This window comes from Chrysoperla carnea, chromosome 4 (genome assembly GCF_905475395.1).
Source record: "Chrysoperla carnea chromosome 4, inChrCarn1.1, whole genome shotgun sequence".
NCBI classification, from domain to species: domain Eukaryota; kingdom Metazoa; phylum Arthropoda; class Insecta; order Neuroptera; family Chrysopidae; genus Chrysoperla; species Chrysoperla carnea.
In genome coordinates, this window is record NC_058340.1 from 38,405,071 (window position 1) to 38,428,844 (window position 23,774).

At 26.8% G+C, this 23,774-nt stretch overlaps 1 protein-coding gene across 2 annotated transcripts in view; it reads right to left on the reverse strand.

Moving 5' to 3' along the window:
- LOC123299247 overlaps positions 1-23,774 on the reverse strand; it is a 139,039-nt gene that overhangs the window by 6,298 nt on the left and 108,967 nt on the right. For both annotated transcript variants that reach the window (XM_044881574.1, XM_044881573.1), the window contains exon 3: positions 3,739-3,842. In XM_044881574.1, coding sequence (XP_044737509.1) covers positions 3,739-3,842 — 104 coding nt within the window. The remainder of the gene's footprint in view (positions 1-3,738; positions 3,843-23,774) is intronic.

Sequence of the window (23,774 nt, forward strand, 5' to 3'; positions counted from 1 at the left end):
TACGATTTTCTTGTTTTTAGTTCATCAAAATAAAGTATTTTTTTAAATATGCAACTTTATAATTTATAATTAGGTTAAAGTCTTGTACCTCTTAAATTTTAATTAATTTTGAAAGTGATCATGTTGGCTAAGTCATAGGCAATATACTAAGTCATGTAGATTTTATCCTCAAATCAAATTTAATTTAGTAATTTTATGATTACTTTTTATATTAAAAAAAAGTTAAAAAAAAATATATATTTAAGAGCTTGGGAAGGTAAAACGAGTAAGTTCATTGTCCCTTGCTCTAAGAATACATTAGAAATAGACGATGAAAAATGCTATGAATATAAAACACCAAGCCATAGGAAGACATGAAAATGACAATTTATAATGTAAACAATCAATCCATTATATTTTCTTGTCAATCTAACGGGTATTTTTTCATTATTTGATCCTTGTCTTACTTCTTACTACTTACATATAATATGTCAATAATGCCAATCAGTAACTAACAAATAGCTTGACTAACTAGAAAATAGCCTGCCGTTATAATTATTATTAAAACTTTGTAAATTACAATCAGTTGTGGGTCCAATAAAGGTTTATTAACATCTATTTACCATTCTATAAACATATGATTACTACGAATTCATGTTGATTGCAAATATATTTTTCTTTTAATATCAAAGGTTTCATGAACTTTCATTCGAGGAATTTAATGGAGATTTATTTTTAAGGAAATGTAGGGTGATTCACCTTTATAATATATAATACTAAATTAGTATCAAATGGTGTTAGAATGCGCAATTATAGAATTGGAAAATGTGCCCGAATATAAGTAATCGGCAGAAATTTTGGTTAAATTTAAAAAAAAAATGCATTTATCATACCAAATTTCTAATAATTAATTCAGATACAAAAATTAGGATTTAATTTTGTATATCACAGTAAGAAGTGCATGGCGTTTATTACAATGCTGGTATGATATATGCCGTTATTTACAATACACAATGGCGTTATTTATACTACTGTGGCAGTATTTAATAATAATAATGAGGTTTAATTTCCGTCTCTCATACCGCGTCTATAACAGAGGACACCCACATCATTATTTTTAACCCCCGAACTAAAAAAGGGACGAACGTTATGAGTTTGACCGCTATGTGTGTGTGTATGTCTGTCTGTAGCATCGTAGCGCCTAAACGGATGAACCGATTTTAATGTGTTTGATTTTGTTAGAAGGTAATTTAACGTAGAGTGCTCCGAGCTATATTTCAAATGTGAGTTTAGGGTTCCGTACCCGAAAAATTTGTCGGGGATTTTAAATTTTGTAAATTTCACTTGTTAATCTTTATTTATTTCTTGAACTACATTCGAATATACAATTAATTTTATGATGTGGGCTGAGTCGGTTACTTTGTTCTGGGGTAAATCTTCGTGGCGATATTTAAAAAACACTATAATGGCTTCGTGATAATTATGTAATAATATTATATGTATTAATTTAGTAATTTTTGATCCAGAAAAAAGACTGAAACTGCGAATGGCACATACTCCACTCGCGTTTTCATGATTTTCTTAAGATGTTCTTGAAAACAATTTTGTTATTTGGAGCGAGTATTCGTCTATACTTAATATACTGCTTCTTTAAGAGTTTTTAAATTTTTTTTTACATCATTTTGTTTACTTCAAAAACTGCATTGAACTGAACATAGAAGTCGTGTGAGTGTACAACATTATTTATTTTTCATTTTCTTTTTTTTTTAATGTTTAAGAACTAATAAAAATATTTGAAATAATTTAATTCAAATAAATTATTGAAGAGTAGGTATTATTTAATAATACATACTTACTTTTTTTCCCATAATAAAAATACACTAAGAAAACATTTAATTTTATTTAAGTAGGTATGTAATATATAAATGAGATAATTTACTTAATAAATAAAAAGCTAAATTACTGTATTTAAACATAAACATTTATACTAATGTATATTATTAATTAAATTACATTGAGGTCAAGTGTAGCAAGGTGTACCTAATAGTATTTAGTCTTTACTTACTAACACAAAATTACATTAAATATTTTATGTAAATCTCCATTAGACCACTATACGAGGATTTTAGTTGCAAATTTTTTAAATTTAATTTATACATTATTTATATCTATCTCTATATATTATAAATGCGAAAGTTAGGATGTTTGTTTGTTTGTTACGATTTCACACTAAAACTCGCGAATGGTTTTTAATAAATCTGTACACCATTATAGCTCATACTTCAGAATAACACATGAGCTATAATTTATAAAGATATATTTATAAAAAAAATAAAAAATTTAATCTGACATTTACTATTTTAATTTTTACAGAAATATGTAATTTATGGTTCAAAATGATGATTATAGATTAATAAATTAAAGTATTCTGAAAAAATTTAAAATACTAATGTCAAACTATTGGCCAACTTTTCTGATATACTCAATGAATTATGACTATTTTACATGTAACAAAACAGAAAACTGTGCACATCAAGAGAGGTGAAGGCTATAAAGCGGTGTTATTTATTTCTAAGCCCAGTGAAACGGTATCGTATCAGGCTAGTAAAAATATAATTAGAAGGAGTTATGCTCATTGCGAGAGCTTCTCTTAATTTTTATCCTCTGATTCAACTTTTCACTCAACAGAAGTTGTATATTTTTAGAAAATTTAATTTTCGAAGTAAATTTGTTAGGATACTTTTGATTTTTGCTCATAATCTTGTGTTTGCAAACTTATATAAGATACGAGACTCTCTCATGGATTTTGAATGTTCAAAATGTACCATTTTATTCCCTCGCAATAATCATACACATACACAAATTAGTGCATAAATCCAAGAAAGTATGCGGTATCGCTTAAAAATCGAATTAGATTTCAACACAAAACTGTATCGAATTCTAAGCAGAAAAGTCTATGAAGCTCTTTGATCTAATGTATCAGGCCAGGCTTTTTATTTGCCTACGTCTTTGATTTTCGTATAGGGGTTATTTGTAGCTGTAGGAGACAGAAAAAGCCTTCATTCTTTTATCATTTTATGTGGATAGAAAAAAATATTAAATAGAAACTTTTGGTTGTCAGAACTTTTTTGCTTATTTTTTTTCTTTATATAAACGTTGAGGAATGTCCGTGGATATGTGTGAAAATTCAAAATAAGCTTAGGAATAGCTATCTTTTTTCCACTTATTTGGACTCTACAAACAGTCGTTATTAAATTATTTAAATTTTTTTACTAAATTTTGTATACAAATTTTAAACGTCAAAGTCTTTCAATTATATATCGATTATAAGTGTTTCGTTTAAAATTAATATACAAATTTAGCAAACAAACATAAATCTGATATATATTATAATCGTAAAAGTTTGGATAGATGGATGTTTGTTTCTCAATCACGCCAGGAACGGATCTGGATGAAACTTGGCACAGAGATCGATTATAATCTAAAATAGCACATAGGCTACGAGTACAATTTTATCCCTACTGTTACATGTTTATCCCGGTAAAATGGTGGTATGACTCCAAGATATTTGGATGCGATTCCTAGTATGTATTTTTTTTTCAATTCTCTTTAATTATATTCTAGTCTGCACATGGAGGTATAAAACTATATTATCTTTTGTCTGAATTAATTTTATCACTTTGAGTTGACAAATTAAATAATAGATGCAAAAAAATTAAAATAGATTAACTAATAATTATGTATATTTGTGCTACTTACTTTAAAGAATATGCCAAGGTAGTATCGTTTTTCGCCCAATTTTAACAGTGGCATCGTCCATCGATTTGGTGCTGTCGTATTTTCATCTACACAATTTGGACAATCTGGAAATAAAAATGAATAAAATCAGCAAAGAGATTATATTAATCGAAAATGGCTTATTTTTAAAATAGGTACTAGATTTTTCGGTACAAGATAGATCTTCAAAATAGTTCCCCCCTTAATTTAATAAAAATTGTAATCTTCAGAGATATTATCGGCCTCAAGAGAATTATGAAATGGTCGTATAGCTTAGTTACCAACCGTTGTACTTGGTTTCCCAGTTAGTTAAATCGTTTGGATAAATTTAAATTATTTACAAAGATTTTAGCCAAACAGTCCCACCCACTCAAAGAAAATGCTACCAAACTTTCTTATTGTCGAGGGATGTTCTTAGCTATTCGATATCTGATAATTTTTCACAGTCAAAATTTCGTTACTCTTCAACTATTTGAGCATTTCTTGTAAACTTTCACTTTTATTTGAATAACTTATTTATCTTATGCAAATAATGTGTTTGGTGCGAAAGTTATTTCAATTATTTCAAAAATATGCAGATTATTTGCATATTTTTCCAAATATAAATTACCTTAAAACCACCAATTCAAATAACTTTATAGGATCAAACATAAAACTTATTGATTGATTATAACTACTTTTAAATTTTAATCTGTAACTAGATATATATTGATTTATTATGAAATAAAACGACATTCTAATACATTTATTATTATAAGAACCGCCTACAATAACTTATGTTTAGATAAGCTATAAATTTTAGTATTTAATGCTTACTAGCCTATGGATATTGATTTTTTTGCTTTGTATTACTTGAAACAAGGTACAAAAAATATCTTTGTATACTTCATACAAAACTGATATTTCAAGTACATTTCAATACTTAACAGTTATTAGGTCATTATTTGATCTTTACCTTCTAATCGTAATACATAACTTTATTGAATGTCCCATTTATGACAAACTTAAAATCTGAACGGTTTTCTTCCGAAAATTTTATCTAATCGTAACCACATTATTTTATAACTTACTACTATTATATTATGCTCTTAAAATACACGTCGCACCCATTTAAGTGGTAACATCTTGTTAGACAATGTATATCTCTACAATTTTAGTGGTAACACCATTTTGGATAGCTGTGTATATTCTAAAGGAATAGAGCTTGTGCTTGTTACAATATTTTATAATCTAGGAAATCTCTTGAAACTTTAAAAGTATTTAAAACGAGTAATATAATTTTATAACATTATACTTAACTTCCAGAAAAAAACAAGGATTGTCATAAATTTAAAACGTTTATTTGCGGTATTGTAGCACGTAAATAAAAAATAATTTAAGCTATGTTAGTTTAATTTGTTTATGTTATCAGCTTTTTATCTGAATATCAAAGAGTGGATATGTTTCTCGCGCGTATCTTGTATGTATTTATGTATGTGTATTTGTTCGTAAAACTCTTTATAACCTTGTATCGTCCAAATAACTTGATGGATTTCGATATTTAAGGTATCGTCATAAAAGCCCAAATGTTCTTAGGTTGATGTTTGAAAAAAATGACGGATTTTTATCGCAAAATAGTAATACGTTAATAAAAAAAATTAACCAAACCTATCGAGTAGGGCGTCAAAATAAAGGAAATTAAAAAAGGTTTACAAAAATAAATATAATACTTATAATAAGAAGTTATATTTAGGAATAGTAAATTGGATTAAAAATGTTAATATAATATCATAAGAGGAGTTTTTTATAGATTAGAACCGGGACACTAAAAAGTCTAAAACAATCGGGGCCCATTGTTAAAGTCGCTATGTAAACTACTGGACTTGTTTCTTTCTTTTCAAATTTTATTTAACACAGTCGGGTTTTTGATTTTTTTAATTATTTATTTTATTCTCATTTACGTTATTAGGATATCTGGAAATTGTATGGTATTGTAAAAAGTTGTTCATGGCCTTTGATTTCCGGGATTTTTGAAAATATGTGTCATTTATTGAGCCCATTTTTTTTTCTGTAAGTGTGCAAGAGTTTTAAGTGTTTTTGAGTTGATTTATGTTACATATTATTTCGAAAAATAGATGGTTTTTTTCGAAGGATGATTTAATGTGGAAGACTTTTAGGTCTTTTATAGATTCTTGAGGAACATCTAATTAGCCGTTTGAGAACGCTAGTTCTTATCTTATTTGGAATGATTATTATTAAAGTTTATTATTCAATTTGGAGTATTATTATCGTGAGAGGATTTTAAACATCCAAGATAAAAAAGGTATGCTCTTTCACATCAGTGGTTTGGAAATTTCACTTTTGCCCTTTGATCGTTACAATTTTTTATTAGTTTTTGATTGGAATAAATCATTGCAAATATTGATGGTTTGAATCGCATGTGTAAAAAATGACAGATTTATAGCTATCAAATCTTACGTGCTTAGAAATGATTACAAAATGCATTCAAGCATATAAATAACTAAATAAACTGATTAAATCAATCGAGTATATATTAAATTGATTTACGATTGTATGTTCTATACATGTAAATCGAAAATCGATTACTCACAAACAATTTAGAGGCTACACATATATTATAGCTAACGTAAATTATTCAATGAAAGTAAACTAATTAAAAACAATTTATTGTTTAATAAGTATGTTAAATAAAAATTCGATCAAATGTCAATATTATCGATTTTTTATTCTGAATAAAAATTGTATTTATTAATAAAATTTAAAATTTTAATTAAACAATGATAAAACTTTGCATATTGTAAAGTGTATTAAAAAATCATTTAAGTGCTCTGTCTTATACCTTCATAAAATGTACAATCAGAGGCTTATATAAGTTTCCAATAAAATCTATGTAATGTGCTTTATAACATGAAAATGTTAACTGATTTATTACATGAAAACTTTTAATTTTTAGTTTATTAATAATATTGTTTGAATAAACCTCAACTCAGTAGCTGTACAGTTATTTAAAACTGTAAAAATTGAGTGTCTGTTATCTTCTACGGTTTTAAAAAATCAAAATGACTCTTGATAAGTTGGTAACTTTTCGTGACTTTGTCATCGAGCTGGCCGAAACCAAAGTTATTAAGGACATTAAGTTAATATCACTGAAGTAATTGAAATTAATAAAATTCGATCAAAAATATTAAATGGTTTTTTTTAGTGCGATAAAGCGTCCTAAACTAAACAAAGTTATCTTTTAGTTCAAAATTTAGAACTCTTTGGATAACAAAGTAGAATAAAATAAAATTTATGAACTTGTATGAATTTCCACCTTACGACCTTCTGCATGAAGAGCAGGAACTAGCATCATTACACCATTTGACCGTACTATTAATATTTCAGGATAATATTATTACAGTAATAAAGATAAGATTATCAATCATATTTCATGGTGATACTATCCTTAAGTCAATTGAATATAAATCATGCTTAAGTAAGTACTTACAAGTTAGGAAAAATTGCGTTGAATGATTACGGTACATACATACATAATTTATAAACATACATGCCAAGCTAATAAATGCGTGTTAAAAATACCATGGTTCTGTACAAAATGAGATTAGTGCAGATTCCTCTTTTAATATAATTGAAAAAGGTAGGACTATATGACGCCACCCTTAAGTTCCCCTAAATATTTCAGAAAAAAATAAAATTCTGAAATTTATTTCCAGAAAAATCCACTTTTACAAAAATCTTTTATGTTATCTTTTTTTTTTAAAGATTTTATATCGATTTTTTTCGCGTGGAATATCATCATTTTTTTGTTAGGCGATGCTATTCACAGCTTTCATGGCTTATCTTCTGAAATTGAAGAAGTTTTTTGTTCGCAACCCGTACATATACACGAATCTAATAGCTAACTTAGTACTTGTCGTTAAAATAGTGTATTGATTTTATTTTCAAATACAATTACTATAAAACTAGATTATCTGACAGGGTAATAGCATATAATTTTTAATCGTTTATTGATTACATTATTCATCGTTTTAATAAAACTCTCTCTCTTCACATTCTTAAACAATAAATATGAAATAGGTAACAAGAAATATATCCTTGTACTAATTTTCATTCATTTTTGTTAAATATTCTGTGTATGTTTTATGATTTTTCCACGGAAGTTGTATTTATGCAAGAGATTAATAATTTAATATTTTTTGGAAATGAGTAGGTGTTTACTAACGGAAACATTTTTTTTTGCTTTATGATTTTTTGAACAAATTGACTGTCCATATTATTTTATTTTCTTGTAAAATATGAATCATTATTTTCTCACTAGTGGACTACTTCTGTGTTATTGTTTTAATTCCCATTATTCCTAAAAAATTGCTTATTGATAAATGTTTTTCTATGCCATTGAGTTTCAAACATAATTTAAAATGTCAAGGAGAAAAAATTAGAAAAAATCACGGTCATGTACCTTGGATCAAAACAACCAACCTTACGATTGATCAATGATCAAAGTTAGGCATCAAGTTAACAAATACTATAAGTATTTTTTCCTTTGCTATGGATAAGCATGCATGCAATTGTCCTTAAAAATGAAGAAACGATATTGCCAGATAGCTGAAGTTGTTACTGGACGTTCAGAGAAGGGTCTCTAAAGGGTTTTTTAATATTTCCATCACATACCTTTTATAATGCGAATCTCTAAAGTAAAGTGTAAAAATGACATGTGGAATAGAGCATCTTCAAGTATGATTATTGGAAATGATTCAAGGTACATTAGGGCATGATTTATGGTACATTGCACTATGACTCATTTATTTATAAAATATAAATGTAGTTTATATTAATAGCTGTCTCATATTCAAATCTTAAAAAATATTTAAACCGCAGGGATGATTGTGCTAAAAAAGATACTGTTTCTATTATTATTATGATAAAAATGGCTTTAAAAAATAATTAAATATAACTTTGATCCAAGGTACGACACTCTCATATAACCTTGTACTAATTCCATTATTTAAATTTCTTAAATTACTTTTTTTTTAAAGCAAAAATTACGATTTTTCCAAGGAAGTTTTATTATGAAAACAATAATGAATTAATATTTTTTGGAAATAGTGTAGGCGTGTTTATTAACGGAAACATTTTTATGCATTATGATTTTTTGAATAAATTTCTAATTTGTGTGAAGTACATAATTGTATTTTTATTTTTGAAATAAAAAGAGTATAAAATTGTTTTTATTTTGTAACAATATGTGTGTATGAACATGTAATAATTTAAATAAATTAATAATTATTTGTTTATTTTGAAATTTTGTTATTATTTGTAAATTTTTTTTAGTATTATTTAAATATATTTCACGGTCGACTTTATTTACAATTATCAGAATATGTGAACTAGATTAATGTTGGAGGTCTTCTTTATGCATGAAGACAAGCTAATGAAGTTAGCAGCTAAAATTATTTTATATAATTATACCAAAGGTATGATTTTTTATCTAACAATCCGTACTTCGAAGAAATTTTAGTCTAAGAATAGTTAAAATTATATGCTTTATGGCTTTATTTAATAATTCACGGTTCGAAAAAATTTCAGTATAATAATTGTTTTTAAATCGATGTGGATTGTTGTATATTTTGACAAATTTCAATAATCAAAACAGGGAATGACTATTAGCCAGTGGGATCAATTTTAAAATAATATCATAATCTAAACAGAAAATTATTAAATAGAGTTACAGTAGAATTTGATCCAAAAATTACAAAAAAAGTCTATTTATTTTCTTCAACCTCTACGCTGATATCTTGAGGAATATAATTCGGAAGGAATTTTAACAAGTAGCATCACTTTCGGCATGTTAGATTAAAACAAAGTTTATCAAATGTTAAAAACATTTATTTCCAATTAAATTTGACTTAAAAATTTCGATAATCCATTCTTTCCGTTTATTGGATTTTAAATTTGTTCCAAAGAAACTGATATTTTGTGACTTCAATTTACAAAATAAAAATTGGTAAAACATTAAAGCAAAAATTGATACAAAATTGATATAAAAATGAATATTTATAAAATTACAGATCAATTAAATAGATTGACCTGTCATAAATGGAAAATGACAATTTTTAAAATGCGAAAATATACCATTTTAAATACCGTAATCGGCAGTTGATCTGACGGAAAAAAATCAAAAGTAAATTAAATAATCATAATACAGTGAATTAATAAAACAGGTATTTCATTTATGTCTAGACTTTAGAAAATTTTTATATATTACTAGCAAAACAACTTTGATTACTGATGTGTAAGTAAATTAATATATTATACATTAAGCTTTTGTAAATATGTAATTTTTTTTTTTCATATTGTAGTTTTTAAAAGTTTCTTCACTTTTTTTTTTTGACAAGGACACTTCAGATTGTATTTATGACATTTAAATTTTTTAATAAGTTTTTTTTAAGTGCTTTAGGTAATTTTATTTTTATAAAATATACATTTCAAAAGACTTAAATGCAGATATTTATCACTGACAGAAAATTGTTATTAAATTTCAATTTTATATTTTGATAATTAACTGAGAGAGATTATTTTTAAATGCACTCTTTATTACAACATTCTTGAAAAATTCTTTTAAACAAAGTAGATCCAATTTTAACAAACCAAAGTTTTGTCTCTGGGGAGAGAATTATATTTCTAGTGACGTATGAGTGAGGATCCATATAACGCGTATTTTTACAAGATTTTGGGATAGGTTTAGGAGTACAACTAGGTATTTTTGGAGAAGGCAAAAGATTGTGTGTAATATTCTATTGGGGTGTATTTTCTTTAATTTCTTTTAAATTATACATGATTTATTATTTCCTTTTTTGGTGCCATAAATTCAAAGAGAATAATTTAATTATCATCTTGGTCGATTGGTTTTGGTCTTATACGGGAGAGTCTTGCTAGAGTCTTCGCATTTTCTTCATATTTGAGATTTAGAATTTTTCGAAGTTGTAAGCCTTGCAAATAGAGATCAAATTTTCGATTGTAACAGAAACACTATGGTGAGATATATGTCTGGTAACTGTGTAATAAGAAAGTTAATTAGGAATGCCTAGTTAACCTTAATTTGAAGTCTTGCTACCGTAGACTTAATCTTGATCTTAGACTTGCATTTCTTCCGAGGCCAAGACTAGGATTAATTTATATGTACACAATATACACTTAATGCTTTCATAAAAAACCTTAATAAGTAGAGATGATGACGTAATTTTTTTTTTTACTTCAAGCGATGCATTTTTTTCCACGCCCAGGAAAGTAAATTTGATTTCTGAAGATCTTTAGAAATACACAAAATATGAACGTTTAAAACTCTTAATTAAACTTAAAGAGGCAAACATAGTAAAATTGTAAAATGTTAAAATTGTGAATCATCGATCATCGATAGAGATTTGATATAATACCGTTTCGTAATAAAAAGGCGGGTATAAATCTTTGAAAGTTGATAATGCCTCTGTTGTCTTTTTGCAAAGTTTATATGGGGTTAAGACTAGTTTTACACTTAGAAGTGTAATGTAATTTTAGCTACACAAAGAGATGAAGACTTTTTTATAACAAATAAAGATGTTGATTGGCCATAAAATCATTTTTCTTATTCCTAGGTAAGTAACTCCATACATCTTGAAGCTATTATAAATAATAATTAATTTTATAATCTGATGTTATGATGATTGCGATAATTCAATGTTAATGATGTAACAAAAACATTTATGATTGAAATTAGAAATTTTTATGCACACAAAGGTCAAATATTAATAAAAAATTTAAGCAACATTTACATTTAAAAAGTAATAATGATACATACATATTTAAACGAATATTTCATGTCATTAAAAACAAATTTTTTGTTTAGAGCACAAAACTTTCTCACGTCGTTTTCATGCAATTTAGAAATTATCATAAATAAAAGACCTAATTTAATTTCGAAGGAGAAACAGATAAAAAATTATTAAAATCTAGAATTCCGTTCTATTCTCTTATACGTAACTACGAAATTGAAAATTACTAGGATCTATACAGTGCATATTTCTTAGAACTAAGAAATTATTTACTTGAAACGTTAAGAACGTTTTTTTTTCAGCTGGTATTTTTTATTGCGTAATTATTATTATTTTATAGTCTTCTAACTATGGAAAATATAATTAAAAAAAGTATTTTTTATATTATTGAAGAGTCTTTATTTTGGTGGGAGCGCATGTCAGTGCATTTAACATATACCTAAGTGGCAAAAATTGTGTGTACCCTACGCTTTCACCATAATTATATTAGAATAGCATGCGTTATTGTGGACCGATTTTTTAGCGTTTATTTTTCAATTTGAGGGCTGGTCTAATTGGTATGGTCTTTACCTATGTTTGTTTTTGCGTTTAAAAAAGTTTAGTAAATAAAAATATTTTTAGTTTTTGCTATTTTAGTCGGAGAAACAGAGGTAGTTTCAAGATTAAGGAATTTCATAAAAGAAGGAGATGCTATGCGTTTTTATAGATGAAGGTGGGCTCTTTTAGAATCCATTAGATTATCGGAAAAACTTTTTGAATAAAAATTGTTAAATGAGATACGTATTTTCATTTTAAAACTTTACTCACGAGGCTACATCTATTTGAAATATTTATAAAAATCCGAATTCGTAATTTTATATTTTATTCCTCAAGCATTAAATTAATAATGTTAAAAAGCTTTGCGTTTTGGGGATAAGTTCAGTGGAGGAGGAAATGTTTTTATATTCGTGAATTCAGAACCATATTTGTATTCAGTCAAGTGTATTGAGATCTTAAAGAACTATGTTTGGGTCAACTTAATAATTTGCAGATAGATTCGATACTGTAAGATAATACGTACTGTTAATTTATTAACGTGTATTTTTCGGATAATTGTAAAAACAGTTTACATTGAAAAACTTTATGTATATGTGAGTTTTATATTAAAACAACATATTAAGCAAAGAAGCCTTAAGGTATGTAGGAAAGTTTATGATAACCCCCAACTCCATGAACAAAAATAATAGGTTATGTAAGTTGAAATACAACACTATTTCTAAATATATTCTAGAGAAATAAATCTATATCACGTCAGGTGTCAGTGGCATTGACACCGTCAACCCCAAGTAAGTGGTGGCGAAATGCGCAAGTGATTTGTATATGATATTAAATGTAAATATTAAAGTTAAAAGCTTCTATTTAGAATAACAACATACATACAGATTATTCTGAGAAACCTTAGAAAAGCTCTCGTATTTATGTGGAAGATTTTAATGATTTTCGTTTAGTTTCTATTTTTATATTTTAATAAATATTTTTAAAAACATGTGAATGTATACTTAGTGAGTCCTTACGTTTTCCCAAATATTTGGAATTAATTTAATAAAAACTTTCTCTTAGATTCATGCATCAGATTTATGATCTGTAATCACCCAGATTTTTTTTGGTCAAATATGATATTAACACAAAATTAAATTGTTTGATCTTGGATTTTCCTACAAATTTTTACTTCATTGGAAAAACTAACAAATTTTTAGAAAAAGTCCATTTTATCTTATCTGAGTAAGGTTTACTTTGTTATAATGACTAGAACCAGCAGTAGATAACATCTTAAAAAGTTTGCGCAAAAATTATAATAACCACGACGATTACTTGTGATAAGACTAAGCATAGATAGATAATATGAAAATTGACATTGTTTCTTTCAAAAAATTAAGTTATAAATAATGAGTTTAAAGTTGAAAATAAGAATGTGGATAACTCTTGTTACGAAATCAAGGTGTCCAATAAACAAAGGTAAAATCTCCTCATTAATAATTAAAGAACCCGGGTAATTGTTTTACTTTTATTTCGGGTTAAACCAGAGCCCTGAGGCCTTTTATTTAACAAAGTATTCAAATTCTTAACATTCATTAATGGTTTTACAAATCAAAATACACATTCTTCACTAGTTTTAGAATCTCATAAACATAACTATTCAACAAGTATACACCTAGTTTCTCTATAATAGCAAATATAGACATATCTTCTATTTATGGTTTATAGATAAATAAAAAAATATAAGATATATAATGGTCCGGGAGGTGTATGGAAATAATACGTGGAAAATGGTGATTTTAATACCAGTCAAAGATATCGTATTGTCTGTTGTTTTGCTCCTAGGATCGGTCTCGTAGCCCCAAATAGGAGAGATCTTTCCGACACGGTTGCATTAAGAAACCAAACGTCCAATTAACTTCATTGGTAAGTTTAATATTTGTGAAAAACTATGCTGGGTGAAAAACTATATTTCCCCTACCCTAAAGCTACCTATCTGTTGCAATACAGCTATATTGAAAAAAGTCTCCTTGAAATATGATATCTGGAAAAAATATTGTCATAATTTGTGATAAATGAGCCAAAAGACCATAGGTTTAAAAATTTACTTGCTGTAGTTTAACAAAAAAATTAATAAATTATTTGTTTTAAAAATAAATAAATTTTTTTAGCTTCTTTCACATGATAGAATCGCTTCAAGAACTATTTTTTAAAGTTTAAGGATTTATATTCCACTCTTGATTAGGTTACGAATTCGAATTCTGGTGCAAAACGATAGATAGGACGACGTCTTCCAAAACTAGTATGCAAACCTCCACGCAATCATTTCATATGGATTATTACTCTGCACCTCCCGGACCAATATATAAATCTAAAAATGAATATAAAAGTGTAAAATAAAAAATAACAATAAAAAAATGTTACTTATTTTGCAATCATATTTGAATTGTAGATTGTACTTTAAGTAATATAAAAAAAAATATTCGTCTCTCTTAGGTATACTCGTACGAGAGATCTATCAACATAAATAAAATGATTTCCGTAATTAACTTGATTATTATTACATTGTTGTCATAAGGATATTACATAATAAATATTATATTAGAGATAAATAATAATTATCATAATAAAATATAAAATAGTAGATTTATTATTTATAAATATAGTGCGCTATCATTTTATATTTTGTAAACATTTTTTATGTTCATAATAATAATATAGTTTTTCTTCTCTACCTTCACTATATCGCACACTTTCAGTTTCCACACAAAATGTTAAGTATATAGGGACTTGTTTCTTCTTTGTGGAGTATGCGCTTTTTTTTGACACATAAAATTAATTCAATTTATCGGATTTTTTATATTTTAGACAGTCTATCAAAGAAAACTCTTTATACATAATAATTCTGGCCCATTTTAAAATCCGTTCCAAATTGAATGTAAAGTTACTAATTCATATGATGTTTATCAGTTTTGAAACCCCTCGAAAGCTGGATACAATAAAACATCACTAAGTGAATTCTTTTAAAACTCTTCTATACTTTACTGCTTAAAACAAAGGTAAATTAATTGCTCCACTGTAATTGCGCCTGTTCACAATGACTGTCCAAGGAGGATTAATTTAGTATTTACGCAGGACCCATAACCACACATTTTCATGTCTGCTGTTTACATTGAAACCATTTTTTATTTTTCTTATTCACACAGCCACCTTTATTGTCAGAATTAATGCCGTTGTCTTCTAGAAAAGAGCCTTTCCTTCCACCCACGGAAAAATAAACAAATTTTTTATGTATTTTCAGGTAAGCAAGAATGAAAACTATCGGAGTAGACTAGAGATCCCAACAGTTGAAATTAATTTGGTCTAGATCGATTTTTTGGCCTTGGGCACGCTCTGTTATAGGGCGTATATGTCAGAGAAACGGAGGTTATACTCCATTGTTATCCGTATGCTCTGTCAGGAAGTTAGGAAAAAAATAAAAACAGAATTTTGACTTCAAAATTTAACCACTTTATTCCTTTTTCAGAAGTTTCTTTCGACCCTGTTATTGTGCCTTCAGACGGCAGAATTGTTAGAAGCTGCTTACGAATATCGTGTGTTATCACATGGATGTAAATAAAGTTTATTTTGAAGTTCATCCATTAATTTGAATTTTTCCTTTAAACAATAAAGAAAATAAGAAAAACTTTTAACAAAAAGAAAACCGACTTCAAAAGAAAAACTTTTCCAAAACAAATTAATATGCACTAAAAAGAAAAAAATAACGATAATATAATGCAGTTAAAATTATTGCTATTTTTGGAGTCGGTGTCAGCCAAGGAAACAACTCTGACAGAACAGTTTGCTACATTAGTTTGGCTGACACCGATTCCAAAAATAACAATAATTTTAACTACATTATATTATCGTTATTTTTTTACTTTTTAGTGCATATTAATTTGTTTTGGAAAAGTTTTTCTTTTGAAGTCGGTTTTCTTTTTGTTAAAAGTTTTTTTTATTTTGTGATTTTTATTGAATCTGAAGAACACTAATTAATTTGTCACTTAAAAAGAATCATCGAAATCGGTTGGCTTGATATTGAGTTATTCGTCCTCTTGTCGTGCATACATAATGCAAATTTAAGAATTTTATGGTTTTCTCATGGATGGCGTTGTCAGAACTAGACCAATCGCACACGGGAAGCACCAGCTTTCAAATAAATAAAGAATCATGAAAATCGGTTCACCCAGTCAAAAGTTCTGAGGTAACAAACATTAAAAAAAAATACATTCGAATTGAGAATCTCCTTTTTTTGGTTTGAAGTCGGTTAATAAAACCAAAAATATAAACATAAAGGTTCACTTTCTTAGTTTAAAGGTTAATTTTTTTCGTAAACTCATTGTTCCACAGTTGATTATACTTACGAGTTTTGTACTGCGGTTTGTTTCAACTATTTTAAATATGAACATATTATTTAATACCTGTATAATAATCTTTTGAGCCATTCTTTAGAAATTGAACGTAATTATTATTTTTGAATATCTTCTTTATGTTAACAACGAAAGACTACACAAATGTATTAAAATCTTCTATCGACATTTATATATATGTGATAAGCACGTCATATTTTCTATACGAATACCTTCGGTTTAAGAATTCTTGATTTAATATAATGTCAGTATATATATAAGGGGAGACCGCATATGTTCTATTCAATCTTGATTTTAATAAAAATGTTAATACCTACTTTGTATACACAGTGGTTCATAAAACTGAAAAATGGCTCATAAAAATTAGTACAGCCTTGCAAACATAAAGGAAACTTCTTCCGTGCAGTACGCCACCAAATTAGCAAAGAGTAACATTCATTATAAGAGTAATCACGAGTAGCTAATTCTTATTGATGATAACTACTTGGTAGTCGAAATACGTATTTATAAAATACAAAAAACTGGAAAATTGGGGAAAAAATCGAAATAAAATATCCTAGAGTTCTTATTTATTATCTTCGATAATATTTATAATAAAGGGAATTTGTTCAAAATATTATTGTATAAGAAAATAGTTTAAGAACCGTATCTTCTTGAGCGTCTTCTTGTTAGAATAGCGAAAAAAGGATTATAATTAATTTCAAGATTGTGCGATCAATCAAATATTTTTGGGTGACCTGAAATACAACACCGTGCTATAATACCGAAAATCTTCTTATCTAAGAATTTTGTCTTACAAGACAACATAAATTATGTACACATACAAAATTTCAATAGAGAGGTAATCAGGTTTTCTAGTTCGTGTGCTCTTTCTGGGATTTCATTGATGATCATTAAACATTGGGACAGTTTTTAAAAAAGTTCTGTTTTTTCTATTTTTGTAAAAAAAAAGTTATAAATATTTTCTTTACTTTTTTGTTATTTTCTGGAGACAAGGCGATCTTGGGGAAAATTAATTCCAAAATAAGAACTCTTTAGTTTATATTGGTATTGTTACCCAAGTAGAAGTATTGATTTGGCGTTTCGTACACTTTTTTAAGAACTTTCACAAATAAAATGGTTAAGCCTCGTAAGAAAGTCACAGGCGAAATTATTGCTGGATTTTAGCATAATGAACAGCAGCTATTTGTCAAAATTGTGATTGGTTCATGTGATCAATATTAAACTGTTTTAAAACGGTGTTGTGAATGCAACCATTATTATATAAAAACATATATTTGAATATGTTAACACCTATAATTTAGGAATGTAATTGTAAAGTATTAAATTACAAATTTTATTTAATTTTAAATAACTAGGTGTAAATTATGTAAATTGTTTTATGCAATTATCTATAATTGTAAATTAACTGATTCTATTAAGTAGCTTTAGAAAAATTTATTTAAAGATATTTAAGATAAGCTACAACTGAAATTATTTGTGAAATATCGTTTTTATAAAAGACTAGGTGTTATGGATACGGTCTTCATAACGTGAATTTGGATTTGTATTTTTTTCTGGAATTCCATGGAAACCATGAAACTAACCATGGAAATCAATCCGTAACTTTGAACATTCATTTAAACAAAATGGTAGTGTTTATAACAATAAAGGCAAAAATGACATAAAAAGTCAAAAAGTCATTCGAAAAAATAATTAGTAACTAGAAAAGTTTTTCGATATAATTGTAAAGAAATAAAAAATTTGGTAAAAACACACATAATTATTTAAATCGTCAACGATAATCAAAAAATAAAAACTGGAAACTTTTTTTTCATAGTTATAATAGTGGTTTGGCCCGTCCAAAAATTGGTCTTTTATATCAGCTGAACTTTTTACAGCAGCCGGAAAATTGAAAAGCTAAGGGTAGTGGAAATTATTCAATATCTATACTTTTGCTACTCTAATAACAAATTAAAGAATAGCAATAATCACTAGTTAAAGAAAAATACATTGTATTTTCGAGACTCAAAATTATTTCAAGCTCGATGTAAGACTTCATGAAGCATTCCAACTAAAATATTATATTTAATTGAACACAGCGCTCATAGCACCTAGTCCAATACAATCCTAAAAATAAAATAAACGCACAAGTACCACATACGTGTAGACCAGAATAAAACAGCTATTACGAATTTCAATATCAATAAAGTGGATAGCCTTGATAAAAATTATCATAAGATCTAAATTTAAATTTATTTTTATTGCAAGAAGACTTCAATAAATTTGAATATTATTTTTAGCAACCAAATAAGGCGTTACTTGTCAAAAACTTTTGAGAAAATAATAAAAGGGTCTTGTGTGACACGTTTCGGCGAATTGGTCTTTTTTTACATTGCAGTCGATTCATACTATAATGAGCATTTCATAGTGTTCAACTATATATCCGTGTTCTAAGATACCATAGAAAGCAATGGCGGTTTAGAAGGTTGTGAAAATTACCTTAGAATATATAATTAAATGAGCAAAAATTGGATTTCTTCTAAGAACTAGGGATGTGAATGATATACAATAGATTTTATGTTCTATGATTTTTTGTTTGTTTTTACCATGGAGATAGATGTTTACACCCTTTTCATTTACCAAAGTGGTACCTATGGCATCTTGGAGTCGCGAATCGTGTTTCACTTTTCATGCACGAGTTAAAGGAACATTTTGGCATAGTTTTTTGTCCCACCTGGAAGTGCGCAAGTTTTCGATTTATTTATATTTTAAAAGATACCTTATCATAAGATATTTATAACAGTAAAATTTTAAGTTTGGCATATGCAAAAATAATGGACAACCTTAGAAGTTCATTTTTATAAAACTTTTTCTTTAATTTATAAAAATCTATCCAATGACAATCTCCACATAAAAAGGTGCGTAGGACACACAAAAAGCGATCCTATTTTGAATAATTTAGAAACGTTTAATTTTACAAAGTTATGAGCTTTATTTTGACCTTTAATATTTGATGAATTAATAAACACCCGTTATAAATTTTGTATTTCAATAAAAATATTTTGTATAGATTTACAAAAAAAAAAAAAAAAATATATACGTATGTAAATTTTCATAATTTATGTAAAACATCCGTTATATGCTTATTGAAGTCAAAAGTTAAATCGAGCAATTCATATTATGAGAAGATTATATGCCCATTTTAGACAAGCTGGATATATTTTAAAGACGATATAACGAAATATCATTTTGTGTGTAAATGACGACTATGTTCATCTAATAAATAAAAATTATACATTTTGTGTTAGATAAAAAAAAAGTTTCAGGAAATATTGTGAATTCTTTGCAAAAACTCAAAACTTGTTTTTTATACATAGATATGCAGACAAATAGACGTGGAATCATATAAGTAAAAGTAATTTTTTTACTAATACGTGGAGGTAGAATTGGGTACAAAAATTGCCAACTTTTTGTAACTTGTGGAATCTATTTAAAATTTTCATTTTCATTTTACTCTATGCAATAATGATCCTTTTTAATATGTATATATTTTTTTCAATTTTGATAGGGAATTATGTTATAACTTGATTACATAAGATGAAAAGTAAGAATACGTAATTTTTAAAATATTGAATATTTTCTTTAATTATTCACAACTTTCGATATTTCGAAAACCAAGGTAGTTATAGAAAAATTTTATTCTTACTGTTCGTCTAAATTCATGGAGTAGACGAAAATGATAATAAAATTCTTCATGAAATTTGAAAATAAGATAAAAATAACTTCAATCCTAAATCTACCCTGCTCGTATTCCCTTATTTGGATGGAAATACTTGGCTTTTTCTTTTCTATGTTATAACTAATATGTTTACTTTCTATTAAGATTTTTTATTGGTTTTCATTCGTTCCAAGTGAAAATTATCAAAAATTTTCGAAATAAGACGTTTTTTGAGATTTCTCCGTAAGATCAATGTATTTTATATCGATTTTTTCTTAAAAATTTGCATTTTTTGACTGAACGAAACAAGACCGAAAGTGAAGATGAAAGTTCTCTACTCTAGCGTGGTTTTCGAGACATTTGGACTGGAATTATATGTCTATATCTCGAAAATATAGAAACGCGCTACTTTAAATCACTCAAAAAATGAATAATTGAGACAGCACAAAGCAGATTTATGTCAAAAATTTCATCGGTAATAGTTATAAACAAAAAAAAAGTTTTTTGAAAATTTGCTAAATACAAAGGAAAAAATGCATTAATTAGAAAATCGTTCTTTCGTAATCATATTTAAACTTTTTCAAGAGCGCAATCTATCCGTTGAGGTACGTGATTAAGATGACGTCATATGTAGGTTGAAATATCTTTTGAGAAAGGCAGAAATGAGAATATTAATTGCACTTGAAATTATCGATTATAATTTTTTTTTGAAAACTTGAAGTAATCTACTGCCCTATTTTAAGTATTTTCACCCTATTGAGATGAATATCCTTTGAATCTATTCTCTAAAACATATCAAAAATTTACATTTTATAAAAATGGATAAAATTTCCATAAAAATTTTCATATTTTATCCATTTAAAAAAATAATAATATCATCATAATATCCTAATGATTTTTTAAATTAGTTTACAGTTTAACTTATAAATTAAATAGGTCGACAAACATTTAAGCTTTTAAGTAAAAATATTATACCTCGATTCAATGTTGAACTCGACGAATATGTATGTCCCGTTAATCCTGCTGTCTGCACATTACAGTCAAATGTCAACAACATTGCAATAATCAGAAGCACTAAGTACACTTGATAAAGAAAGTTTTCCATGTTTGTATTTAAAAAAAAAAAAAAAATTAAATTGTAAAAAAAAGAAAATTTATGTTTTAAAAATATTTAGAAAAAAAAATCACTGTGAAAAGTATGTACTGTCTTCACTTAACACTTTGATAAGATGGTACTCCTCATTACAACTAGTATTTTAAAACTAAGACCATTAACTGATATACAAATTGTTCATTGTAAAAATCAAATAAATTTAAATTTTTATGACATAATCATATTTTTTCAGGGGTAAAATATCCACAAAAAAAAATTAAATCAACAAAAAACACCATCGTAGGATGGGATCACACACGAAACAACAAAAAATTTTAATTTATTTTTAAATAAAAGAGATAAGTAATTTACTATGACTTATTATACCACGAATAAATGCATTTTCTATTCTTAACTGACAATCATCGAATACCACCTAATTTTTTTTCAATTATTCCCACCATTAAACTTGGTAAATAAAGATATTCATATGTAATAGTATTATTTCTCTCTTTATTTATGAAAATCATTTTGCATTTAATTAATAATTTTTAACAGTTTGATAGGAAGATATTATATTAATCTCGAAAATTGGATTTAAAAATTGATATTCTTACTATTACTTTTTGTTTTTGTTTACTTTTAATCAAGTACGATATTTTACATCATGGTCTCTCGATTATAATTGATGATTTGTAATATGATACATACAGCGTAAACTAAATATTGACAAATATCTTGTCTAGTAATCTTAATTAAAGAGAGTTAAAAAAATACACTCGAACTCGGACTTCTTGGATTCTTGTCAAGCGCCCTACCAATCAGGCCATTCGAGTTCTAGACACAGAGTGCAATTTTTTCTTACGTTTTAAGTCTTAAATGATTTTACATTGTTAAAAAAATATAATTCTATAACTTTTAAAGAGATAAAAAAGTGATTACTTTGAAAATTTGACTTCGATCACAATCGTTTAGAGAGAAGAGAAAACAGAAATTCTAGAAATTTTATCAATAAAATAGAAATAATATTAATTATAAATAATAAGTTTTATTATAATTTATAACTTATACTATATAAAATCGAAATATTTACCACAAGAAAAGTCGAAAGAAATAAATGTGACTTTAATTTACCATTTGATCATATTTTTCAAAGTCTAATACTTAATATAATAAGATATTTCCAACTGTTGTAAAACATTAAATTTAGAATTTCTCGATTAGTAAAACGGAAATACAGGGGCGCTATCTATTTTAGACTTCAAAATGTATTTTGTTTAAAGATTGACTTGTAGCAGAAGTAAAAAGAGAGAAAAATGAAAATTGGATTTCCATGTTAATCCATTTCGTGATTTTCTTCAGAACTAGCCAGCCAAATTAGAGCCTGGTTGAACGTTCGGCTCAGTTAGTGATATTTAAAAGAGTGGTAGGTATGTTTGTTTAATACAAAAATTCACAGTTTTGAGCGAAAATAATAAACAGAATTTCGTTAAACACAAGTTGAGCTTTTGATTTTTACGCAATAATTGAAGGCCCCATATAATACAAAATGTGCAAACATTGATTGATTTCAGTCGAAATAAAGTCAACACTTAATTTCTAGAGATAGAAATTTAACTTGGCTAAATCGTTCAAGCGATATAGCGTCGCTCGATTTTTATAACATGTATATGAAATATGCCAAGGTATACTAACTTTAGTTCCAAGTTTGTAACGCTTAAAAATATTGATGCTATGAACAAAATTTTGGTATAGGTGTTCATAAAATTACCTAATTAGCCCATTTCCGGTTGTCTGTCTGTCTGTCCGTTTGTCGTCACGTTTACTCAAAAACGAAAAGAGATATCAAGCTGATATTTTCATAGCGTGCTCAGGACGTAAAATGTGAGGTCGATTTCGTAAATGAGCAACATAGGTCGATTGGACTTACAGACCCATGTTGTAAACCGTTAGAGAACAAAAGTTTAATTGTAAAAAATGTTTCTTATAAAAAAATAAACAACTTTTGTTTGAAACATTTTTTCGTAAACATCACTGTTTACCCGTGAGATTGCAAATTATGCGCAAATTGTATAGTATGTATTATAGGTGTATATCAGTTATATGTGTGACATGTATGTATGTGTGATGTGATAGAGTAATCAACACTGCCTATACATAGTATTTCAATAATTAACTCAGTCAATTGTTTGTTTTCACTTGTTAATATAGTAAATAAATATTGGTAATTTATGAATGAATTCAATTAAATACTCAATTAGAAAGTAAGTGATCCAGCCTATGATGATCATATTCATTCTGGTTTGTTGATATTTTTAATTTTTTCATATATTAAATAAAGAGATGCATATATTTATACACAGTAAATCACTTTTATCGTATTCTTTTTATTTATTGTACTTTTGGTTTGGGTTTTGGTTATTGTATGTGATTTAAATATATTGGTATGTTATGTGTTCGACCTTGCTTAAGGTGTGATGTAGAGAAAGTAG